The sequence below is a fragment of the Budorcas taxicolor genome, chromosome 12 (assembly GCF_023091745.1).
Source record: "Budorcas taxicolor isolate Tak-1 chromosome 12, Takin1.1, whole genome shotgun sequence".
Classification (NCBI taxonomy): Eukaryota; Metazoa; Chordata; class Mammalia; order Artiodactyla; family Bovidae; genus Budorcas; species Budorcas taxicolor.
The window spans coordinates 73241762-73267957 of record NC_068921.1 but is presented as its reverse complement, the minus strand read 5'-3'; the positions used below and the strand labels follow the sequence as shown (position 1 = coordinate 73267957).

At 46.0% G+C, this 26196-nt stretch overlaps 1 protein-coding gene across 1 annotated transcript in view; it reads left to right on the top strand.

The window, feature by feature from the left end:
• Nucleotides 1-6112: 6112 nt before the first annotated feature.
• The window catches only part of LOC128057774 (cilium assembly protein DZIP1-like), a 46263-nt gene continuing 26179 nt past the window's right edge, over nt 6113-26196 (top strand). Inside the window, exons 1-7 of the mRNA XM_052650276.1 lie at nt 6113-6148; nt 6276-6839; nt 10266-10350; nt 13299-13423; nt 13907-14068; nt 16074-16211; nt 19332-19394. Of these exons, the coding sequence (XP_052506236.1) occupies nt 6113-6148; nt 6276-6839; nt 10266-10350; nt 13299-13423; nt 13907-14068; nt 16074-16211; nt 19332-19394 (1173 nt within the window). The remainder of the gene's footprint in view (nt 6149-6275; nt 6840-10265; nt 10351-13298; nt 13424-13906; nt 14069-16073; nt 16212-19331; nt 19395-26196) is intronic.

The following is a 26196-nucleotide window of genomic DNA, read 5'->3' as shown; positions in this document are numbered from 1 at the left end:
CATCAAGGTCTTTTCAAATGAGTCAGCTCTCCACATCAGGTGGCCAAAGTATTGGAGTTTCAGCTTTAACATCAGTCTCTCCAATGAACACCCAGGACTGATCTCCTTTAGGATGGACTGGTTGGATCTCCTTGCAGTCCAAGGGACTCTCAAGAGCCTTATCCAACACCACAGTTCAAAAGCATCAATTCTTCAGCACTCAGCTTTCTTTATAGTCCAACTCTCACATCCATACATGACTACTGGAAAAACCATAGCCTTGACTAGATGGACCTTTGCTGGCAAAGTAATGCCTCTGCTTTTTAATATGCTGTCTAGGTTGGTCATAACTTTCCTTCAAAGGAGCAAGTGTCTTAATTTCATGGCTGCAGTCAGCATCTGCAGTGATTTTGGAGCCCAGAAAAATAAAGTCAGCCACTGTTTCCACTGTTTCCCCATCTATTTGCCATGAAGTGATGGGACCGGATGCCATGATCTTCATTTTCTGAATGTTGAGCTTTAAGCCAATTTTTTCACTCTCCTCTTTCACTTTCATCAAGAGGCTCTTTAGTTCTTCTTCACTTTCTGCCATAAGGGTGGTGTCATCTGCATATATGAGGTTATTGATATTTCTCCTGGAAATCTTGCTTCCAGCTTGTGCTTCCTCCAGCCCAGCATTTCTCATGATGTACTCTGCATATAAGTTAAATAAGCAGGGTGACAGTATACAGCCTTGACGTACTCCTTTTCCTATTTGGAACCAGTCTGTTCCATGTCCAGTTCTAACTGTTGCTTCCTGACCTGCATAGAGGTTTCTCAAGAGGCAGGTCAGGTGGTCTGGTATTCCCATCTCTCAGAATTTTCCACAGTTTATTGTGATCCACACTGTCAAAGGCTTTGGCATAGTCAATAAAGCAGAAATAGTTGTTTTTCTGGGACTCTTGCTTTTTCAATGATCCAGCGGTTGTTGGCAATTTGATCTCTGGTTCCTCTGTCTTTTCTAAAACCAGCTTGAATGCAGTATTTTATAATTGCCAATCAGATCAGGTTGATTTTATAATTGCCAATCAGATCAGGTCAATTTTGTCCTAGCTGATCTATTTATTGTTAAAGAGGGATGTTGAAATCTCCAAGTGTAATTGTGGATTTGTCTATTTCTCTTTGCAGTTATGTTTTGCCTCGTTTATTTTCATGCTCTGTTCTTACATACATACAAGTACATACATACCTGTTTAGTATTATGTCTTCTTGGAACATCGACCCCCTTCAACATTATACAATATTCCTCTTAATCCCCGAACATTTTTCTTGTTCTGCAGTCTCGTTCGTCTGAAACTAATTCAGCTGCTCTAGATTTCTTTTGAATTGTGATGTATCTTTTTCTATCCTTTTACTTTCACACTATCTTAAGTTTTATATTTGCAGTGAGTTTCTTATAGATAACAGACTGTTGGGTCTTTATTTTGTTTTGTTTTTTTCATCCATTCTGATAAGGCTCTGTTTTTAAATTGTTTCATTTAGATCATTCACATATAAAATGATTATTAATATCATTGGGTTAATATCTTCCATGTTTGCAACTGTTTTTCTGTTCATTCCGCTTATTCTTTCTTTTTGCCCCCTTTTCCTGCCTTCTCTGTTTCTAATGGAGCAGTTTATATCATTCCATTTATCTCCTCTCTTAGCATATTAATCATTCCACTCTTTAAAATTTGTTAATGGTTGCCCTAGAGAGTGTGCAGGGCTTCCCCAGCGGCTCATCTGTAAAGAATCCATCTCCAGGGCAGGAGGCACAGGAGGCAGAGGTGTGATCCCTGGGTTGGGAAGATCCCGTGGAGGAGAGCATGACAACCCACTCCAGTATTCTGGCCTGGAGAATTCCATGGACAGAGGAGCCGGGCAGGCTACAGTCCATGGGACTGCAAAGAGTCCCACACGACTGAGCGACTAACAAAACAACATTCTTTATTTTTAAGCTCCCAATCCAATTGACTTCCCTTTATGTGGCAGGTCAGCCTGAGTTGGCAGAGGGTTCTGCCTGGAGCTAAGCTGCTAGCCTTTAAGACCACAAATTTCCCAGATGGAAAATCACGTTTGCCCCTGTCATGACACGGGGCTGTGTTGTGACAAATCCGGGCGTGTCACTGGTTCATCTTACTTCTTCCAATTCTGCACGTGTGTCATAATATACTCAGAGCTGGTAATGGGAATACCCGTAACACAGAAGGTGTATTATCAAATCATGTCGATGAAGTAATCATCTTATGTACAACACCCCACCCCCTCCGCCCCCCACGAAGTGCTACAAAATAGAGATTTTGCAAAGCAGTGGCCACATCTCCTTCACTACTTTGGAACATTTTTATGGAGTTGTGGATCTTTCCAATTTAAGCATTAAATTGAAATTGAACAAATTAAAAAAATAAAAACCGCCAAGGCTGTCCTGCATGCGTCCTTTTGCTTCCTGTCCAGCCTCTGTGCCCCCACGGACAATAGCCCACCATGCTCCTCTGTCCGTGGGTTTCTCCCGGCAAGAATATGGAGTGGGTAGCCATGACAGTCTTCAGAGGATCTTCCTGACCCTAGGATCGAACCCACCTCTTCTGTATTGCAGGTGGATTCTTCATCCACTGAGCCACCTGGGAAGCCCAAGTCCTTATGATTTTAAGTAAAAACTAAAACAAGGAAGGAATTCAACATAAATACATACTGAGCTATTACTATGTTTAAAGCCTCGTGCTAAATAGTCTCTAAAGCAAATTCCATCAGGGAGAAACACAAGCAAAGGCCTTTTACAGTACCATAACATCTAATAAAAATTCTGTAGTTACTCCTTTCTAACCAAAGAACAGTTTTGCTACAACAGACACTAAGATTTTCCAAAAGATGCACTCAGACTTCTCAACCTGGGTCAACCTCAAGGTTGTAAAGGATTACTCATTATTTAAAAATATGGAATTTTGTCCCATTGTTAGAGACCATGTTCCACTGTTAGCTTCAAATATAGTAACCTTGCTCTTGACCCAGGACATCCATCCCCTCTACCCCACTGACAAGCTTCCTGTCAATAGAGAGCCATGCTTTTCGCCCTAAAATGGGCATAACCTAAAGAGAAGGGTACCTGCCAAGGCACAGAAACCTTAAATTCTTGTGTGCTTTGGCACATGGTCTTTTTTCCGGTTTTCCCAAGGTTGCATTAGCTAGACTCTTCAAGGTCTCTTGCATCTACAGACTACTGCGATTAAAACGTATAAGGAATTCACATAAAGCTCCTGACTCTATGGGAAATTAGCTAGCTGAGGGTTTAGGCTAACCACAGGGTAGGAGTAAATCTGGTCTTTCTTTGAAAAACCTTCCAGGGGCTAGCATCCCCCGCCAGCAACAGAGCGCGCCGAGGTACCACGTGTCTGCACCAACAGCGGGATTGGCCCAGCGCTTTTTAGCTCTGCGGTCTAGACGCGCACGGTCCCGCCCAGCTGCCAGAGGAGCCTGGAGGCCGAGAGAAGAGGCTGGAGGGAGATCGCGGAGGGGAGGGGGCGGGAGGGGGGTGGGGGATCCGGAGGCGCCCGTGCCCGGGAATCTGGGAGGGCCCGGAGCAGCGCCAGGCGGCCCGCCTCGCCACAACTTGCCCAGAACACACAGGCCTCACCCTGCGCCCTGGAAGAAGGAGCCGGCCCACCGCTTCCCGCTTGGCTGCTCCTCGGCCTCCGCGGGCCCGCCTGCGCCAGCAGCACCCCTGGACTCTGCGTCCCCAGCCTTGCCCCCGTCCGCCTGCAGCGCCCGGCGCCCGCCCAGGAGCGCGCGGCTGGGGTGAGTATAAGTCCGGGATGCGCCAGGCGTGCAGGGAAGGCCGGAGCATCTCGGTGCCGCGAAGCCGGGGCCTCCTCCGTCTTTTTCGCCGAAGCGAGCCAAGGCGCTGCAGACCCCGAGGGGCCTGCCTGCCGCAATCCTCACTCCCCGTTTGTCTTGCCTTCAAGGGGCGGCGCCGAGGCACCACTGGAGGCCGCGTTCCCGGGCCTTTGTCTTTGTGGATTCGGCGGCTCGGCCCAGCGGTGCGCCCGGGGCGAGAGACGCTGCACCCGGCTAGCGGCCCCGCTGAGGCTTGGGGGCCAGAGGGAATGGAAAGCGGTCCCCCTTCTTTCCTGTTCCGGCCATCTTGCGATTCAGATTCAGCCTAGGGGCCAGCGTGGCCAACCACGCGGCCCTCGGGGCCAGGCTGGTGGCGGGGAGTGGAGATGAGCGCCTCGGGGCCCCGCGCACCTCCTCCCCCGAATACAGAGGGAGCGCGCGGAGAGACCCCCACCTTAATTTCCAAGGGCTTGAACCCAGAGCCCGGGTGAATTCCCCTAACGGTCCAGAGGCACAGGAAATACGAGGGACAGGGGCCGGGAGCTGACGTCTTACCTAACCAAGCGCCTAATTCATTCGGATCATCCTTTATCCACGTGTCCTTTTGGCAAATTCTTAACACCTTTTCTCTGCCTGACGTATACTAGGTGCTGGGGATATTACGGTGAGCAAGAGAGACCACCGCCCTTGTTCCCGCGGATCCTGCAGCCCAGTGGATGGAGTCCACGGTATCTAGACCTGCCAGGTTGGTGTCCTGACGCCTTTTAAGCAGACTGGGAAACTGAGGCCTAGGGCTGATATAACTTGTTCTAGGTCTGCACGTGGAAGAATCAGACCCTGAAGCTAGATCTGTAAGATTTGTATGCTGGCTGCAGTGAATTGGTACTAGCTCTTTTTGCCCCCAAAAATCCAATTCAAAATTATTGGGATGTATGGTTTCTGTGAAGTCTTATGAAGTGGATGCTTAAATTTTTGGATGCTTTCCTGTGGACTTATTTGTAGTTCTCAGTGTTTAGAAAGGGCTAGAAATGGTTGATATTACAACGTTGCTTCCAGTTACTCTCAACTGTATTTTCCTTTCTTCTGTTCTTTGGCTGTTAGGAAAGACAGAAATTTTCCTGATGGTTGGTCCAAACAGGGACTCCCTGGTGGACTGAGGGATGGCTGGCTTTTCCTCAGTTCATGCATCTCAGGCAGCCCCCAGAAGACCTGGAGAATGAGAGGCCTGAGGTCTACAGGTTGCTGCTAGAAATATTTTAGCCCCTCCAGAAAACAGAATGCAGCTGCCGCACAAGTTTGTAAGGTAAATACCAGGGCCCTATAAAGTTTCCCCTCTATATAATTGTTTTGAAAATGTATCCTTTTGGAAAGACAAGTAAAGTATTACACATTCTGGGAAGTTCTCTGGTTGGTAAGAGTTTTCCTGGTGGTTCAGACGGTCAAGAATCTGCCTGCAATGCAGGAGACCTGGGTTTGACCCCTGGGTCAGGAAGATCTCTTGGAGAAGGGAATAGCGACTCACTCCAGTCTTCTTCCCTGGAGAATCCCATGGACAGGGGATCCTGGCAGGCTACAGCCCATGGGATTGCAAAGAGTCAGGCACGACTGAAGGACTAATACACACATGCTCCATCAAATATAATTGACTACACTATAAATTTAATTCTTAAAACAACTATTAAGTATACTATACAAAATGGACCCTTAATATTCAGTGTACCATTCAATGAGTTTTGACCAATGTATATATATCCCTGGGTTATATCAACAGCCCAATCAGAATAGAGAACATTTTTTATTATACCCCCAAAGTGTCTTTATGCCCTCTGGCAGCCAGCCCCCCTCCATCCCACTGATTTTTACAAAGGTTTGTGGCTTAACGTTTTTCTGAGCTGCGTGTGAAAGATGAGGATGAATGGCTATTTCTCATCCCAAAACCTAAGGCGAGAGTCAGAGGCTGGCGGCTAGGATGTGGTTCCCCAAGCCTTAGGGACTTGGAGGGTGGTGTCTGGGGAACCGGGAAGTGTGTCCCCTGGAGGGGTGGTCCGCTGTCCTCTGGGGTCCAAGACGACTTCTCCTCTGATACCGCAGGACTCTGGGCGCCCGCTGACCGCGCGCTGGCCGCCTCGCACTTCGCTCCAGGTGCCCGCCCGGGGCGCTGCCATAGCAACGGCCTGGACGCCCAGACCTTAGGCCGCCGCCGCCAGGACCCGGCCTTCTCCCGCTCCCGAGGGGTGGGGCGGCGGCGGCCCGGGCCGGGAAGACGGGACTGCCCCCTCCCCCGATGCCAGCGGAGGCGGCGGATTTGCTTCCAAGCATGGTAAGGAGCCGGGAACCCGGGGATGCCCGCCTGCGGATGCGGCGGGGTGGGGTAGGGGGAACGATGTGGGGGACGGCGGGACCCCCAGCTCCCTCCGCCTCCCCCTGCTTCTCTCTCCTTCCCGCAGCCCTTTCAGAAGCACGTCTACTACCCGCTCGCCGCCGCCGGCGGCCTGGAGGCACCCGACGCCTCCGCAGCGGCCGCGGCGGGCGGGGCCGCCATGGCCTGTGGCCCCCCAAGCGCGGCGTCGGGCCCCCTGCCCTTCTTCCAGTTCCGCCCGCGGCTGGAGAGCGTGGACTGGCGGCGGCTGAGCGCCATCGACGTGGACAAGGTGGCGGGCGCCGTGGACGTGCTCACGCTGCAGGAGAACATCATGAACATCACCTTCTGCAAGCTGGAGGACGAGAAGTGCCCACACTGCCAGTCGGGCGTGGACCCGGTGCTGCTGAAGCTCATCCGCTTGGCGCAGCTCACCATCGAGTACCTGCTGCACTCCCAGGAGTTCCTCACCTCGCAGCTGCACGGCCTGGAGGAGCGGCTGCGCCGGAGCCTGGCCGAAGGCGAGCACAGCAAGAAGCTCCTCACCAAGCAGGCCGGCGAGATCAAGCTGCTCAAGGAAGAGTGTAAACGCAGGAAGAAGTTGATCTCCACCCAGCAGCTGATGATCGAGGCCAAAGCCAGCTATTACCAGGTGGGACGCTGCCTCGTGATTGGCCAGTAAAACCCTCAGTGCCTACTGGCTGGGATATTGAGAGTCCTTTCCTATTGCTCTGCCCTTTGTGTTTGTTTAAGATTTGTTTAAATCAGGAGAAAGTACTCTTTAAGCGAAAGAGTACTTTTAACTAACAGATGACATGGCTCATTATCTTGTGCAGACTAACACAGGGTTAATAATTTAACGAGCAGCCTTGTCTGCAATGCTTTATTGAATTATCTAAAAGCTGGTGGTTCAAGAAGCTGTTTCCTCCTCCTAACAGGTGTAATGAAAAATAAACCAGGTGCAAATTGTTGTTGAGGTTGGGCCCCAACAGCAATGATATGGAATACTTGCATCTTGTGGATTTCCGCCCCCTCCTCATTTTTAAATTTTGAAATGTTGTAAAATTTACAGGAAGATTGCAAGAACAGTGCTAAGACTTCTTATACCCTTCAACTAAATCCACCAATTATTAGCATTTGCCACACTGGCTTTATTTCCTCTGTCTCTGTACCATGCTATTACTGTTAAGCCGTCTGGCAGTGAGTTGCAGAGTCCTAAATATTTCAATGTATATATTTTCTGAGAAGAAGAATACTTGCTAGTATAACAGCACTGTTTTAAAATTCTTGTCTTTTTGTTCTTAATCTCCAGCTGTTTGTTCTTGAGCCCAAGATAAATATTGTCATTTTTGAGTGTAATGAAGTCAGTGTATGTATCTTTTATGAATTAGGTGCAGAAAGGAAGAATGCTTGAAGATATCAAAGTAGGCAATAGACTGACAGAGACTGATTTCACACCCAGTCATTTTGGCTAAATAGGACTGAACAGGCCTTAGTGGATTTAGGGAATGGTGGAGCCAAAGCAGGAGAGAGTGTAGAGAAATGAGTGTGGGTGCAGAAAGCAGTGTGATGAATTGTCCTCAGGACCATCCCAATAGGAGCCTTGGGAGAAGTGTACTTACACTAGGTGAACTGCCAGGAAAGAATCCTGTTAGAAAGTCTTCATGTTTAGCCTTGGGTACACAACCCCTAGATGAAATCATCAACGATCCCAGATATCAATAATTGCCTATTTGTTTCATAAATGCTATTTAAAAACTAAATATTGATAAATAGTGCCGAGATGGTTCTCTAGAAATATATTATTGTAAAATGGATAGAATGGGTTCTGTTTAAAACCTTTAAATAAAGTGCAACTGACTTTGATGTTAAGCAGTGAAACATTAAAACCTGTAACATAAAAATTTTATGTTTATAAACATTTTTTCATTCTTTTGGTTATCATAGAAACAGCTGTTAGTAAAAGAAGACTGTAAAATGTTAATGATATATGAGGATAATAAACTAATGGCACACTTCTATCAAATGAGTGGAACCTGCCAACTCTTGACCACTCAACAGACCCTCTGAGTGGTAGTGGTAGCTGTATGGCGTGCCCAGGGGGTGGCCAAGAAGAGGAAGGAAAGACCACACCACCTTTTCCTACTTAGTGTATTTAGTGTAGGTACACTCTGCCCTCTATTAAGTGACTTGCCGTGGTCTCTTTGTGGGGCTCTTGAGCTGTGAGAGCATTTAGGGTGACAACTCCAGAGTTATTCTACTTGGGTTTGAATCCCAGCTATTCCTCTGCACAAGTCATTTAACTTCTAAACCTTAGTTTCCTCATCTGGAAAACAAGAGCCCTAGTAGCAGAATCCCATGAGATAATGCATGTAAGCATGAGGTGGTCGGTTTAGGTGGTTTAGTCACTAAGTCGTGTCCGACTCTTGCGACCCCATGGACTGTAGCCCTCCAGTCTCCTCTGTCCTTAGGATTCTCCAGGCAAGAATACTGGAGTGGCTTGCCATTTCCTTCTCCAATAGCATGAGGAAGGCTTAGTAAATAACATCTGACAAGTGGACATTGATATCTGTGGGGGCTTCTCCATAGTGAGCTGTGGTTACCTGTAATCTATGTATTTGTGATATAATTATAATGAATAAGCCTAAGGCAAAACCTGAAGAGGAAAGCATGTAAATAGCACAGTAGGATTGAAGCAGCAAAATCCAGACTGAGAGAAACTTAGCAGGACAAATGTTCATTTTCTTTATCAAGAAAGTTATAAGGAAAAGAGAGCTGGAGGTTCAACCTATAGACTAGCAGAGAATTAAGAGACAAAACAACTAATTGCAAGATATAACTTTATTTGGGTCCTGATTCAAAACAAAGTGCAAAGGATGTCCCTGGTAGTCCACTGGCTAAGACCCTGTGCTCCCAATGTGGGGGGCCCAGGTTCCATCCCTTGTCAGGGAACTAGATTCCACATGCCACAACTGATACCTGGTACAGTCAAATAAATAATAAAAATAATTATTTTTTTTAAAAAAATGCAAAAATGTTTTCTAAGGCAATGTGTGAAATATTGGGAAAAAAATAATTGGTTGGCTATTTGTCAATAATTAAGGAATTTACACATTTTAAAAGGTGGGATGATAATATTATAATCGTGTTAAAAGAAAATCCTTTTGGAGATAGATTCTGAAATATTGACGGATGAAATACATGATATCCAGGATTTACTAAGAATAGTCCTGGGGAAGGATATAGATGAACAAGTTGATTGGTTTTTGTTGTTATTTGTTTAAAAATTATGTTAAAAAGTAGAGAATAGAGATATTGGCAAGATTGGTTTTTTTCAGTAAGTTCATCTTAGGAGGCCAAATATTCCTAAGCATGTAATCAGTGATCTGTTAATGCTGGGCTCTGGGGATAAAGCTGTGAATAAAGAGAAGAGAGTTCATACTCTCAGGAAGCTGACATTCTAGATCCTAGAGGAACTGGACAGGAGATAAGAAGCAAAGGAAGTAACTAAACTTGATAATAGTAAGTGGTGAGATGGACAATGATGCAAAAAGACAGTGCCTGACAGGGAGCGTATCCAGGAAGATTTCTTACGGATGTGCGGCACAGCCCCAGCATGGAAGATGTTCCATGAATGACATCTCGAATGTTGGGAAGGAGCCAGACTTTCGCGGGAAAGTCTGGGGAAAATTCAGGCGGGGGACTGGCCAGTGCAGAGTGTCTGAAGCTGGCCTGCGTAAGGGACAGGAAGAAGGCTGGCATGGCTGGAGTGTCACGGACAAGTTGGTGATGGTGGGCTGGGAACCAGCTGTGTAACGGGAGCAGCCTCAAGGGTTCCAGAAACCACCATGTTGGGCTCCGTTAACTGAGATGGTTTTCACTGGCATGTGTTCAGTTTGGGAAGAGCACCCCGGTTGTAAATGTCTTTTTAGTTATGCTTTCAGCATCAGTTGCCAGGCTGGTATCTCTTGCGGAAAAGCCCCCAAAAGGGAGTGCTTCAGGTACTCAGATTTTAATTCAAATTAGGTGGAAGGGCACTTGTTAGAGACACTTGGATTCATTGCTTTCTTCTTTTCAGTGTCATTTTTGTGACAAGGCCTTTATGAACCAAGCTTTCCTACAAAGTCATATTCAGCGCCGTCACCCTGAAGATTCGCATCTTGGTAAGTAGTGAGCTCTGCTTCAGAGAGCTATTTTCTTTAGCCCTATAATAAAGATACTATTTCTGGTAGCTTTTTCTTTTTTCAGCGAGACATGGTCCAAAGCATCTCTCAATCCTTTTAAAAGAAAGTGTCATAGTCCTTGTTTGAACACTCATTAAGTGAATATTGATCCCCTGTGATGTGCCATGCACTGCATTAGGGCTCAAGGATGCAGCCATAAGCAAAACAGACCCTGTCTGGCTCTCTTACATCCTAATAGAGGGGATGGAGGAGTCACGTCTAAACAAATGAGCGATGTTTCCAAGTGGCAGCAAGTGCAATGAAGAAAATAAAGTAGGAGAATGGGACTGAGAGTGACTCCTGGTGGTCAGCCAAGGCCTCATTAAGGAGGTGATATTTGATCAGAAGCCAGAATGATGAGGGGATCCCGGCATGCAGGAAATCTAGGAAATGAAGATCTCAGGCAAAGGGAATTCTCGCTGTCAGCTGTGTTTGGGGGGCGGTGCAGGCCGGTGTGTTTAGGGAACAGATAAAAGTTTGGTGGAGCAGAGTGAGCAGAGGTGGGCTAGGAAGGGGCCAGGTCATGTAGGGCCTCAAATGCCCTGGTTAGGAATGTGGGCAATTTAATCAGCATAATGAGAAGCCGCTGGAGGATTTCAAGTTGAAGGGGTGGGGACATGATGTAATTTGGACTGGTATTTTTATATTTTTTTGGCTGAGCCACTCAGCTTATGGGATCTTAGTTCCCTGACCAGGGATCCAAAGCACTGCCAGTGAAAGCACCAAGTCCTAACCATGCGATGCCCATGGAATTGCCTCCAATTTGTAACTTTACATGACCCATCTACTAGTGGGCAGGGAACAGACGGTAGGGACAGAGGTGGAAGCAGGTTGAAGCGTGAGGAGGCTGCAACAGGTATCCCAGGGGAGAGAAGGCGGCAGCCGGACCAGGACGGGAGGTGGGAGACGTGGAGATGGAGAGGATTTATTCTGGACACAGAGCCCACAGCCATATGACTCCACATGGGAGCTGGAGATGAAGTAGAGATGATCCTGGGCTTCTGTCCTGTAGAAATGGGTGAATGGTTATCATGTTTACTGAGGGGAGGACCAGGAGAGGAGCACATTAAGGGAGGAAGAAGGATGGGGAATTTGGGTTGGCTCTGGGTACACTCAAGTCACACATATAGTCGCCATGCATGTGAGGATGCTGGAGGTCAAGGTAGAGGCCCAGGCTGGAGATAAAAACCTGGGAGAAGTTAGCAGAACTGGGCTGGATGAGGTCACTTAAAAAGAGAAGACAACTCAGGGCCAGCCCCCCACTAGGAGCCCAGGAGGAGCAGCTGACAGTGAGAAATTGCAGTGATGGAGGCAGGAGGGAAGTGGAGAGAGTGTTGTCATGGAAACCAAGGGGCATGAGGGTTTCAAGGAGGAGGCAGTGACCCCCAATGATCTTGAGGCACAGAGTGAGATAAAGACCAAGAAGTGACCAAATGGCCATTGGTGGCCTTGACATTGCGGCAGCAAACTGCTGGGGACAAAAGCTGGAGTGGAGTGAGCTGAGCTGAGGATCCGGCAAGGAAGCAGTCATGTCGATTACAGCCATTTATTTCAGTAACGTTTGCTGGGAGAGAAAGCAGGGACAGGAGGCAGTATCTGGAGGGAAAGTGGGACCAAGGGAAGATTATTGTCTTATTTGCAGTGAGAGATACTAAGATGTGTTTGGGTGCCAGTGTGAATTAACCAGTGCCTAGAGGGGCTAATTGAAGGAACAGAAGAGGGGAGGGGCTCTGTGGCTTGGAAGGAACCAGGTTTGCAACTAATCTAAATGTTCTCAGAAGCGAAGAATGCAAGGCCTGTTTCTCCATGAGCAGATCAGAGCAACTCTACAGATTGCTACAGTAACCCATGGAAATGCTCATTATGATCTGAATGTTTTTGGTACCTGGACGTTTATACTTCTAGCTTGTTACTCACTACCTGTACCTGCTTTTCCCTCCCTTTTGGGCTTGTTTCCATTTCTGCCTATTTCTGAAAGATTTATTTAGGAGACAGCTGAGCTTTGTATAAACAATATGAATAGCATAAAATTCCACTTGTAAGCCATTAATCATGGATACAGTTTAACAGTATATTGGAGAAATTGGGAAGATTAAATATATTTTAAATTAACCTATCATTCTTCAGTGTGAAACTGACCTTCTTTCTCTTCTGTTTCAGTATCTTATTCTATCTCATACTCGTTTCAGAGAGTATTTCAGACTCTGAAATGAGTATTATTTCTTCAGGTCATCTTTGAGATTCTGACTTTCTACTTTGGTTTCCATACCTTTCATGTCTACACTCACAGACACATGTATATCCATTCAGTCATGTGTACATCTGCATGTAAGTACATGAACATAAGTGTTCTTCCCTTCACTTGTTGCTTCCTTTTACAACTTCTCAGTAGTTCATTTTTGCCCCGTGGATGGGTTGTGGCCCAAGTTTGCATTTTGAGTGCCGGCCTCTGCTTGTCTGAGCACTGATGACATGTTCAGGAGAGTTCCGTGGGAGCCAGAAAGATGGTGACCATAGAGATTTCAATATTGAGGTATCTGCAGTTGAAGCTGTTGATTTCCTTTCTCTGATTGAGACAGGCGTCTTGGAGAAGAGCCCAGGATTATTCCTTTGCTCCCTGAACGGGCTCTCACCCTGCCTCTGCAGGGTTAGTCCAACCTCAACCCAGTGGCTGAAAGAATCTGCTTAAAAATAATTCGGTGCCCAATGATGCAAAGGGCTGAAAATACAAAGTAAAGAGTAAAGTTGGCTCGTGCAGCATGAAAAAGAGTAATATCCCAAGGAAAAGCAGTTTCCTTTGTCTTTGTCTTATTAGTAGCACTGTACCCTGTAAGTTTTCCAATGGGCTTCTAAGAGATGGTATTTTAACGATATTTCTGTTACAACAGAGTATAAGGCAAGGGCTCAGACGGACAAGCTCCAAAGTGAGATCGACATGTTGAAGGAGCAGCTGCAGCTCACCAAGTCTCAGCTAGAGGCTGCACAGCATGCCCACGCAGTCAGGCTCTCTAAGGTATGAGGCTGAATTCTGAAGCAGTGATGTGTTGGGAAGGATAGGGGTTCATTCCCTTTAAATATTCAGTAGAGTTCACCAGTGAAACCATCAGGTCCTGAACTTCTCTTCATTGGGAGTTTCTCTTGATTACTGATTCAGTCTCTCCTCCTTATTGGTCTGTTTGGATTTTCGGTTTCTTCATGATTCAGTCTTGGAAGATTGTATAGTCTCTAGGAAGTTTTGAGACTTTGGACCTCTGTGTTTATACTTTAAGAGATGTAAGGACAAAAGGATGCTATGTGCTGCCTCTGGTTTGGGAAAAATCATTGTGCACAGACCTCCCTTTATACGCAGTGTTTTTTGCAACAAAACAAGAAAGGCCTAACTGAAATTTGCAAGTCTCACCGACCCATGTGAGGTGAAGCTGTGCCCATTTATTTAAAATTCTGCAGGCTTGCTTCATGTCAGAGCTTTTAAAGCCATGTATTAAATCAATTTCAGGAATATGAAATGCAGAAAACAAAAGAGGAAGAATTTCTGAAGTTATTCGATAGATGGAAAGAAGAAGAAAAGGAGAAACTAGTTGATGAAATGGAAAAAGTCAAGGAAATGTTTATGAAGGAGTTTAAAGAACTGACTTCTAAGAACTCAGCATTAGAATATGTGAGTATTAAACCTAGGAGTCCTCATAGCATCGACAGAGTTGTGGCCTTTAGAGGTGGCATAACAGTGGCAATGTGGCCCTCAGACCCACAAGTTCCTTTATCGTGCCCTGGCCCAGACTCCCGTCCTCCCTGAGAGCCTAGGGAGCTCGGGCATGTGGAAAACAGAGCAAGTCCTTAAGAGCAGGAGCTCTGGCCCCAAACCCCAGTGCAGAACACTTGGTACATTTGGGTCAGATCAGAGAAGGGCCCTCTTGCTTAACTCATTAGGTTTGGATAACCTGAAACCATAACCCCTTCCCCAACTTTTGGAGCTTTCCAAAGTTCCAAAGGAACTGTCTAGAAAGAATGACACAGATCCCCAATGTGGGAGAAAGAAGCTGACCCAGAAAGACAGGCCTGTTCAGTCTGAGTGAGGTGGATGAGCTGGATGTGATTAAATGCAGCCCCTCCCTCTTCCCTGTGGGAGCAGCCTTGGTCCCAGGGAAGCAAAGGAGACCAGGGAAGATTCTTGAGCTCCCTCTAGGGGCAACATGTTTTATAAACTGAAACAGAGGGGTAGTTTGGGAAAACTGCGAAGATCCTTCCCTAAAACGCCCTGAACCCTCTCATGGGGATGGGCAAACTGTGACTTGGGACCCAAATCTAGCAAACTACCTGATTTTGTATGGCCCTTGATCTAAGAAAGGTTTTTACCCTTTAAAGTGGCTGAACAAAGTCAAAAGCAAATATATTTCATGACATGAAAATGGTATCAATTGACCTTCCGGTGTGTCTACAAGAGAGTATTTTGGAATACAGCTGTGTGGTTTCCTCTACACTTTCTCTATGGAGCTTCTGTGCTGCCGCCATGGAGTTGAGTCGCTGTGACACCTTACGTGTCTCCAAAGTCAAATGCTATCTGGCTCTTTACAGAAAAAGTTTGCCAGCCGCTGTCTATAAAGCAAATGTGGCCCAGGGTTAGTTAGCTATTGGTGGCAGTGAAATGGATGTTCATTGTACTGTCCTTTCAACCTTTCCGTAAGTTGTAATTTGCAGATGAAAAGTTGAGGGGAAGTTAACGTGGGGTGGCTCACTGTGTCTTTTCTGTAGGGCTTCCTTCAGGCAGCTCCCTTTTGGTTCAGGTGTCCCCACATCACCTCCCTTGGGTCTGAGCATCAGAGCTCTTGGACAGTTGTTGTTGTTCAGTTGCTCAGTCGTGCCCGACTCTTTGCGACACCGTGGACTGCAGCATGCCAGGCTTCCCTGTCCTGCACCATCTCCTGGAGCTTGCTCAAACTTGGAGCTGGTGATGCCCTCCAACCATCTCATCCTCTGTCGCCCCCTTCTGGCCGCCTCACTAAATCACCCAGTCTATCAACTGCACCCAATTCCTGTTTCTGGTAACTGTTCACCTGCCCATCACCCATCGCCTAAGATTAGAAGGTTAGGTTTTCCTTTCCCTTTTTCACCCTGTGCATATTCTTTTATTGGAAGAAGTAAAACAGGAAAACCACTGTGAAGAGAAGCACGATGAGTGTCTTGTAGGATAGTCAGATTTAATGTATGGCTACCGGCTCCCCAATTTTGTTCTCTGTTTCAGTCTTTATTTCTTAATTAAAAATTAAAAACATTATTTTTTTGGCTGTGCTGGGTCTTCGTGGCTCTGCAGGCTTTTCTCTAGCTGCGGAGAGCTGCGGCTATGCTCTAGCTATGAAGCTCAAGCTTCTCATTGCAGTGGTTTCTCTTGTTGCAGAGCATGGACTCTAAGACACGCCAGCTTCGGTAGTTGTGGCCTGTGGGCTCAGGAGTTGCGGCTCCCAGGCTCTCGAGCACGGGCTCAATAGTTGTGGCGCACGGGCTTAGTTGCTCCGCGGCATGTGGGATCTTCACGGATCAGGGATTGAACCCGCGTCTCCTGCATTCGCAGGTGGATTCTTTACCACTGAGCCACCAGGGAGGCCCTCTGCTTCAGTCTTATAGAAGTATGAACATTTTTACCAGTGATTTTTACTTCTCTTTTATAGCAATTGTCAGAAATCCAGAAGTCCAATATGCAGATCAAGTCTAACATAGGCACGCTAAAAGATGCACATGAGTTTAAAGAAGAACGTCCACAGCATCCCCAGGATTTCCAAAATGTGATGCAGCTACTTGACAATCAGGTATGTAGAAGTGGGTGACTACTGATTTTTCTTGTTGAGGTAATTTATAGGTGACAGCATCTAAGAAAAAGTGTCTCTTTCAGTGATGGTAACAGTGGCTAATTCTTTTTTTCTTGTCTCCTATTGCATGTGTAATTCATAATAGATGTTCATTAGATACTTCAGTCACTCACTCGTGTCCGATTCTTTGCAACCCCACGGACTGCAGCATGCCAGGCTTCCCTGTCTATCACCAACTCCTGGAGCTTACTCACACTCATGTCCATCGAGTCAGTGATGCCATCCAAGCATCTCATCCTCTGTTGTCCCCTTCTCCTCCTGCCTTCAATCTTTCCCAGCATCAGGGTCTTTTCAAATGAGTCAGTTCTTCACATCAGGTGGCCAAAGTGTTGGAGCTTCAGCTTCAGCATCAGTCCTTCCAATGATTATTCAGGGCTGATTTGCTTTAGGGTGGACTGGTTGGATCTCTTTGCTGTCCAAGGGACTCTTCAAGAGTCTTCTCCAACACCACAGTTCAAAAGCATCAATTCTTTGGCACTCAGCCTTCTTTATTAGATACTGATTGACTAATAGATGTGGATACAGAACGTCTGGCAAAGTTGTTTAATTTTTCCTCGAATGATATATGTTTGAATTAGTTTATATTATTAGTAGTTATTTTTCATGTTTCAGATGAAGGCCCACTTTCGAAAGGCATAGAAAGGCATTTTGAAGCACAGACTGTGTTTTCAGAGCGTATAAGCTGCACTGGTGAACTGATGATCTTTTACACATATCAGATGAATTACAGTCATCTGGAAGTGAACCTCAGTAATCAGTACGGCCTTCATCCTGGCTCTTTTGGTCACAGTGACTTAGGAGAACTTTTTTTAGCCAGAAAACAGATTAAAGCTTATGAAATCATGATTTTTTTTCAAAAAGCAGTATTACATCATTTTAAAAAGTAAATGTGTTTTTCAGGGACCTATTGTATAACACATGGAACTACTCAGTGTTGTGTGGCAGCCTGGATGGGAAGGGGGTCTGGAGGAAAATGGATACGTGTATGTGAATGGTTGAGTCCCTTCGCTGTTCCCCTGAAACTATCGCAACATTGTTAAACGGTTCTGCGTGTGTGTGCTGAGTCATTTTAGTTGTGTCCGGCTCTGTGTGACCCCCTGGACTGTAGCCCGCCAGGTTCCTCTGTCCATGGGATTTCCCAGGCAAGAATACTGGAGTGGATTGCCATGCCCTCCTCCAAGGGATCTTCCCAACCAAAGGATCGAACCAGCATCTGTTTTGTCTCCTGCATTGGTGGGCAGGTTCTTTACCACTAGCGCCAGCTGGGAAGCCCAACCAGCTATACCCTAAGACAAAATTTAAAAATTTTTAAAAAAGTAGATGTGTTTGTGAATATGGACTACAACCACAGCTTCTTGTCTTGCCTCTCTCCCCCAAATCTACCTCCTGCATTGCAGCCAGGCTGAACACATCACCACCCTGTCTAAAATCCTTCAGTGACTCCCTGTTTTTCACAGAACAAACTCTAGAACCATTTGAGTCCCTGGGCATCTGGTCCTGCTATCTCCCACCATTCTTGGCTTTACCTTGACACACCAGCAGTGCCTAAAAGCGCCTGGTTCCAGCTTTCTTTGTCATGTACTTCCTAGTTTTTAGGCGCCATCACTTACTCAGCTGGAATGGCGTCTCTTCTGGAAAGTTCTCCTGGGCCTCGGGGTTAATGCATGCCACAGTCCTCCAAGCTGGACCTGACCACATGCCATTATGTGGAAACCTCCCATTGTTATGTGTACCTTCCCCCGCCGACCGCCCCCAGGGAGGGCAGGGCCTGCCTCTTAGTCCTCTACCAGCCTGGTAGCACCAGTAGTAAAGAACCCGCCTGCCAATGCAGGAGACATAAGAGGCACTGGTTCAGTCCCTGGGTTGGGAAGATCCCCTGCAGGAGGGCATGGCAACCCATGCCAGTATTCTTGCCTGGGAAATCCCATGGACAGAGGAGCCTGGAGGTCTACAGTCCAGGGGGTCGCAGAGTTGGACACAACTGTTGCGACTTAGCCTGCACGCACACAGCCTGCTGCAGCTGCCCAATGAGGTGCAGATACACGGTAGGGAATCAGGAATTGGGTCCTGCTGGTTGCTCCCAGCAGGCTGCTCTCTCACTAGTTGAGGGACTCGGCTATGAAACTCTCAGGTGCCACGTGAATTTGTCTGAGGCCTTCCTGTGAGCTTTGTCAGTGCATAACCTATAGACTAGAAACCATGACGTTTCCTTTTGACTTCTTAGGTTGGCAGGCTAACACCTGGTTTTTTTTAATGAAGTTTTATTGAAACACAGAGCTTCCCTGGTGGCTCAGACGATAAAGAATCTGCCTGCAATGTGGGAGACCTGGGTTCTATACCTGGGTAGGGAAGATCCCCTGGAGGAGGGCATGGCAACCCACTCCAGTATTCTTGCCTGGAGAATCCCCATGGACAGAGGAGCCTGGCTGGCTACAGTCCATGGGATTGCAGAGTCGGACTGGACTGAACAGCTAAGCACTAAGACGCAGCCTTGCTACTATGTATCATCTGTGGCTATTCATTCACATATTACTTATGGCTGTTGTCCCATTCCTGGTAGTAGTGAGTCATCTGGCCCCCCGAGTCTAACATATTTTCTGTTAGCCCCTTAATAAAAAATATTTGTTGACCTCTGCCTCAGCGTGTAAGGTGAAAACCAGGTGCAAGTGTGATTAGTTTCTGACTGTATTCGTCTTTAAAAATGGCTGCTAAAATGTTACCCAAATAGTTGGGTTTCCTAGATACTCACTGAAAAAGAAGCTCTCGTTCTGAGTAGATGTCATTATTATGAGAGCATGCTAAGTGGCTTCAGTCATGTCTGACTCTTTGCGACCCAATGGACATAGCCCACCAGGCTCGTCTGTCCATGGAATTTTCCAGGCAGAAATACTGGAGTGGGTTGTCATGCCCTTCTCCGGGGGATCTTCCCTACCCCGGGATCAAACCCACGTCCCTTATTTCTCCTCCATTGGTAGGCAGGTTCTTTACCACTAGTGACACCTGGGAAGCCCGTCATTATTATAGTTGGACCTGAATTTCTCCTATTTTACTGTTTTGCAGGAAAGCAAGTGGACAGCTCGTGTTCAGGCTCTTCATCAAGAACACAAGAAAGAAAAGAGCCGGGTAAGATTAAGAAATGATTGGCCTATAAAAAGTGGGTCTTTCTGAAAAGAATATTTGCTCTCTTTATAATATAGTATTTGTCCACTGAAAACAATTTGTAGAGAAATGTATAACAAAAACTTATATTACTTATAATTCCAGTGCCAAAGATAACCAGTGCTACTGCTTTGTTATAATTTCTTCAGTCTTTTTGATGCTGTAAATGTGCTTCTTTAGGTATAGAAACCCATACATATAATTTGTCTCAGAGTTTTTAAATTATGCTTTATATCTATAACTTTATACATTTTAATTTAATATATCATAAACATTTTCCTATGTTTTAAAATATTCTTCAAAATTGTGATTATTTTTATGACTCCATGATGATCTTATTGATGTATCATCAACTATTTAATCTCTTCTTCATTGTTGAATACATATTTCTAATTTTTCTACATTACAGAGTGGCAATCTAAGTTTTGAATACAGGCCTACCTTGTTTTATTGCACTTTGCAGATAATTGTGTTTTATATAAATTGAAGGTTTGTGGCAACCCTGCATTGTCAGATGATGCATTTTTTAGCAATAAAGTATTTTTAATTAACATATGTATATCGTTTTTTAGACATAATGTTATTGCACACTTAATGGGCCACAATGTAGTGTAACATAACTTCTACATGCAGTAGGATACTAAAAAATTCATGCGACTCATTTTATTGCAATTTGGCTCTATTGCTATGATCTGGAACTTAATCCACAGTATCTCCAGGTCTGTCTATAAAAATGAGGATTGTTTATATTAAAGTCACTTTTTAAGTCATTTTAATGAAAACAAAAATTAATTGTAACACCTATTTCCTTTCTGCTAGGTACATCAGAAATTTAAGTGTTAAGATGCTTTTATAATAGTGCAAAAATATAAAATAAATTTATTTGAGATTTTTAGGTAGGAAAACATCTGTTTATTTTTTCACTTTAAATTGTATGTGTTTTATAGCCCTTTGTATCCCCTTTTGGGCAAACAGGATAGACTGGGTGGCTGATAAACAACAGAAACTTATTTCTCATGGTTCTATTGCTCCAGCAATTGGACAGAGAGAGTTTGTTAAAAATAGTGGCTGGCCTATGAGTAGATATAACACCCAATTCATTTCTCCAACCTAAGCCACCCTTCTGAGCTCCAGATGAGATAGCCAGCTTCGTACTCGGCCTCTGCACAACTTTTTAAATGTGATGTGTCTAAAATGAGGTCCTTGGGTTTGTTCCCAGACATCTTTTTCTTTTTGGTTGATGGCATCCTCGTCCACTCAAGTGCAGACATTGATTCCCATCTCCTCCTCAACTCCCAGTTCCAGGCTATTGATGGGTCCTGCTGAGTATCTCATATCCATGTTTTTCTGGACATTTCTATGCCTTCCATTGCTTCTCCACTGAGCTCCCAGCATTTCCAAAAGGGAAACCCCTTTTGGGTCTATCCAGTCTCCCAGTTCCAGCCTTCCTCTTGTAATCTGCTCTCTGCAGAGCAGACAGAACAACCTGGCTACTCAGCTCGTCCTGATCCTCTCTCTCAACCTACTATTTTAGCTATGATGGCCTTCTGGTAATTTATAGAACACGCAGCCTTTTTTCTCCTTGTACATGTGGTTTTTTACTTCTGGGAGGTATTTCCCCTTGCTCCTTATGCAGCTGGCTCCTTCCCCTCTGATTTAGTTTTCTCCGAAAGTGAAAGTGTTAGTCACTCAGTTGTGTCCTACTCTTTGTGATCCCGTGGACTGTAGCCCACTAGGCTCCTGTCTCCATGGAATTCTCCAGGCAAGAGTACTGGAGTGGGTTCCCACTCCCCCCTTCTCCAGGAGATCTTCCCAACCCAGGGATCAAACCCAGGTCTCCTGCATTGCAGGCAGATTCTTCACCATCTAAGCTACCAGGAAAGCCCTAGTTTTCTCTGCTGTTGCAAATTACTACAAATTTAGTATGTCACAGTTTCTATGGGATAGGAGTCTAGGCACGGCTTATCTGGGTCTTCTGCTCGGGGTTTCATGAGCTGCATTGGAGGTGTCAGCCGAGCTGTCTCCTCTGGGGCTCTGGGGCCTCTTCAAAACCTGTTCAGATGGTTGGCAATGTGCAGTTCCCCATGGTCAGCCGTGGGAGTCAGGGTGGAGTGAGACCCTCAGCTCCGCAGTTCACAACCTGACTGTGACTTCTTCAAGGCCAATAGGAGAGCATCGCTCCTGCCTTCATTCTCCTCCTTTAAGACACTTGAAGTCACCCAAGACCGCTCCATCCAGGGAAGCGATCCTCTCCCTTAATTATTCTCATCACTTCACAAGTGTAACTCTGACTGATCACTTTTTAAGTAGCTTGTTAGTTTACTTGTTTATTCTCTGTCTCTCCAGCCAGATCATTAGCCTTTTGAGGGAAGGGCTCTGTTTACTCCTCCACTGCATTCCCAGAATCTAATAATGTTCCTAAAATGTTCTTGTTGTTGTTGTTCAGTTGTGTTCGACTCTTTGAGGCCCCATGGACTGCAGCATGCCAGGCTTCCCTGTCCATCACCATCTCCCTGAGTTTGCTCATACTCATGTCCATCAAGTCGGTGATACCATCCGACCATCTCATCCTCTGTCCCCCCACTTTTCTTCCTGCCCTCAGTCTTTCCCAGCATCAGGGTCTTTTCCAGTGAGTTGGCTCTTTGCATCAGGTGGCCAAAGTATTGGAGCTTCAGCTTTAGCATCAGTCCTTCCAATGAATAGTCAGGGTTGATTTCCTTTAGGATTGACTGGTTTGATCTCCTGGCAGTCCAAGGAACTCTGAAGAGTCGTCTCCAGCACCACAGTTTGAAAGCATCCGTTCTTAGGGGCCTACTAAATATTTGCTAAATGAATGCAGAAGGTTGATAGGTGGCCAACAAGGGGATCACTCAGCCTTCTTTTTTTTTTTTTTTTTTTTTGCAGAGAGAGGGATGCTAATTGTAGGGGGCAGAAGAGTGGGTGGAAAGAGCTTTCTGTTAGTGTGAGTGTGATATTTGAATCCAGATCCTCTTAACCTTGGGTCCCTGCTTATCTGCCCCGCTGCCTTGTTCACCTGTCATTCTTGAGGCACTTAGCCAGCAGGGGAGGGAAACAGACAACTTAGAGCAGTTGCTTTTCTGTAAGAACCCTGAATCTTTCCTTTGAGATGCTCTAAGGCAGCAGTTCCCGAGACTCATTCGGCAGGTGAGTCTGGGACATGCAGAGTTTGGAAAAAAATAAACACCAATAACAACAGCAGCAGACCCCAGATCATTGTGTTTTGGATCCATGGTTTGAACCACTGCTCTTACGATTTGAAGTCCTACTTTTATTCTTCAAGGCTTCTTTAGCACACAGGGGTTTAGGGACAGAAATTCAGGTTTTGTTTTTAATAGGTGATTTTAGCCCTTGCTCCTTTAAGCCTCTTGCATTCCAGGCAGCTGTGGGAATTTCAGTGGCTTTCTAGCTAGACTGCTGTGTAAGCTGTAGATGTTTCCACTTGGCCCCTGCAGGTGGTGACAGAGAGGAAGGGAAGGTCTGGTTCTGAGGGAGGCACCTCGCCCCGTGTGCTGGGAGCGGGGAGTTTTGGTGCTGCCAGCAGGCTACGCTGCTCCCTCGTCTGTTGGCTTTGCTTGTTCAGAAGCTCCTTGCTTCTCCCTTCATTCCTCCTAAACCCCAGCAGAGGGGCGAATTCCCTCAGGTTTAGTAATCTGTGCCCGAGACCTGACTATCAATTATTCCACATGATTGGTGCCTACTGTGTTCCTACAATGCACATATTGTATTTCTCTGCTTACGGGAAGTTGCGTTTGCCAACTTTTTATTGCTTTACCTAAATTCTTGGCAGTCTTTTTTTTTTTGGTTTTGTTTTTAAATAGCAGTGGTAGGAGTTCAAAGGGAACCACAGGTAAATGGTGGCATGCCCTTTTCCACCCAACAGAAGACTCAGAGCTTGGGACGTTGTGGAATGGTCACGTAGTAAAAGGGCAGCAGAATGGGGTGATGTGGCTGGTAGAGAAAAAAAATGTAAAACTCGCAGTGGTAGAAAGTCACAAGAAGTGAACTCTAGGACTTCCCTGGTGGTATAGTGGATAAGAATCTGCTCGCCAATGCAGGGGACACGGGTTTGATCCCTGGTCCGGGACGACTTCATGTACCACAGGGCAGCTAAGCCCGTGCACCTGGGCTCTAGGGCCCGAGAGCCACAACTACTGAAGCCCCGTGCCTAGAGCCCGTGGTCCACAACTGGAGAAGCTGCTGGAATGAGAAACCCACGCACTGCAATGAGGAGTAGCCCCTGCTCGCCCCAACTAGAGAATGCCCTCCTGCAGCAATGAAGACCCACTGCAACCAAAAATTAATGAATTAGTTAATTAAAAAAGGAAAAGAAATGAGCTCCAGGGCCACCAGCTTTTTGAAATAAGTTCTGGCTAGTCCTCATCTTCAGACTAGCACATTCCTCTCTCAGCAGACTCTTTCTGTACCTTCTTGGTCAGTTCTTAATTCCAGTATCAAAAGGATGCCATCCCATCATTTTTCTTAAGTCCTCCTTCTCTTTGGGTCCTGCAATGAGTCCCCATATTGTTGATCCTAAACCTCCCCCTAGACCCCTGGACATTTTTACTGGCTTCGCCTTCTGCTTTCCTGCTCAGGATTTCCCAGACTGTCTTGGGAGGGGCACTCTTACAGTGGTCTCTGAAAATGTGGGGAAGGTTCTTGACAGTGTTCTCCTGTCATTGAGATTGTTAGCATCCATTGGGATATGTAAGGTTTCTTTCTAGTCTTTACCCAGGAAACCTTTGTAACTTGGTTCAACCTATTGTTTGTCTGGGCTCATATGAGCACACAGCCCTTCAGAGGGAAGACCCTGCTATGTATTGATGGAGAGCTTTAACTTTTTGTTGTTGGTTTTTGCTATGTGTCTATTAAATGTAAATTAGATTATTTTTAGAGTAGTTTTAGGTTCACAGCAACATTGAAGAGGAAATGCAGAGTTCCCAAATACCCCACCCCCCACACCCCCGCCATGTACTGCCTCCCGTATTATCAACACCCTGTACCAGAGTGATACATTTGTTACAACTGATGAATCTATATTGATATGTCATTATCCCCCAAAGACTTCCCGGGTGGCTCAGGTTCGATTCCTGGGTTGGGAAGATCCCCTGGAGAAGGAAATGGCAATCCACTCCAGGACTATTGCCTGGAAAATCCCATGGACAGAGGAGCCTGGTAGGTTACAGTCCGTGGGGTTGCAAAGAGTTAGACACGACTGAGCGACTTCATTCATTTATTCATTATCCCCCAAAGTCTACCATTATTTTAGGGTTCATTCTTGTTCACTCTTGTGAATAGGGATTCCCAAGTGGCTCATTGGTAAAGAATCTGTCTGCCAGTGCAGGAGATGCAGGAGACACGGGTTCCATCCCTGGGTCAGGAAGATCCCTTGGAGGAGGAAATGGCAGCCCGATCCAGTATTCTTTCCTGGGAAATCCCAAGGACAGAGGAGCCTGGCGGTGTACAGTCCATAGGGTCACAAAGAGTCAAATAAGCCTGGGCAGCTGAGCACGCATGCACAATTTCTTAACACATCTCATGACACAGACACTAAGTTTGAGAGTGTGGACTTGGAAGACAGGAAAGCTGAGATCTGGGCTCTTCCCTCCTCCAGCTGTCTGCATGTGGGTCAGCTACTTACCTCTCTAGACCTGAGTTTCCCCATCTGAACAACATAGTCAAAATATGTATCCATGATGCTGTGGTGTAGATTCAACAAGATATGCTTAACGTTTTAGCCTTTAAAACGTGTTGAGTGTTTGTTTAAAAAACAAACGAACCTCTCCAGTTAGGAAATGCTGCTTCAGGCTCTCTCTGTGCTCCTCTCAACACAGTTACCCGCCTTTTCTGACCTGCACTTCCCTGTCTCCATTCCCAAGCCACAGAATTGGAATGTGCTTCGTGCCATTTACCAAGGGTTTTTTCTCCTCCTTTTAAGCAACGTCTGAAATTGCTTTAAGAATGTTTCCTTGAATTTTTGAAACCAAATTCTTGTATTCTTTTTCAAAAAATATTTAGTTAATTAATTTGGCTGGGCTGGGTCTTTTGCAGCATGCAGGATCTTAGCTGTGGCCTGTGGGATCTAGTTACGTGACCAGGGGTCAAACCCAGGTCCCCTGCATTGGGAGCATGAATCTTAGCCTTGACCACCAGGGAAGTTCCTTTTCTTCAATTCTTGTCCAGAACTGATATTCCCTCTAGAGATGAATCTGTGCATCTTTGGATCTATCTGCCCTGTGCTTCCCTTCCTTCTCTTCCCTTCCTCCATCCATCCTTTCCACCCTCTCTCCACCCTTCTCCCTCCTCTCTTCCTCTTTTCCTCAACCCCCAACCCCCTTCCATTTCTCACTAAATGTTTATTGAAAACCTGCTAAGGGACAGAGACTGCTAGGTATATAAAATAATTAAGTTGGCCTCTCTGGCTGGGGGAGTGTGCTTTCCAGCTGGGATAATATGTGAGGGCTGCTTGGGGTTGGAGTTGCTCTGTGGGTGGCCTGGTCCTTTATCCCCGCTCCTCCCTGTGTGATTTCATGTAATGGGTCACTACGCCATTCACATGATCAATGTTGTCTGTTTTGGGCCATGAGCTCCCTGGGAACAGAGATGAAGCCCCTTGTAACAGCCAGGGCCTGGGGACATGGTGATCAGAGAGCTAGTCAATGTGTAGATAACATAAGCCAGTGAGAAGGTGAGGTGTGTACATACAAACTGCAGAAAGAAGAAATTTACTTGCAGGTTCCATATGCAT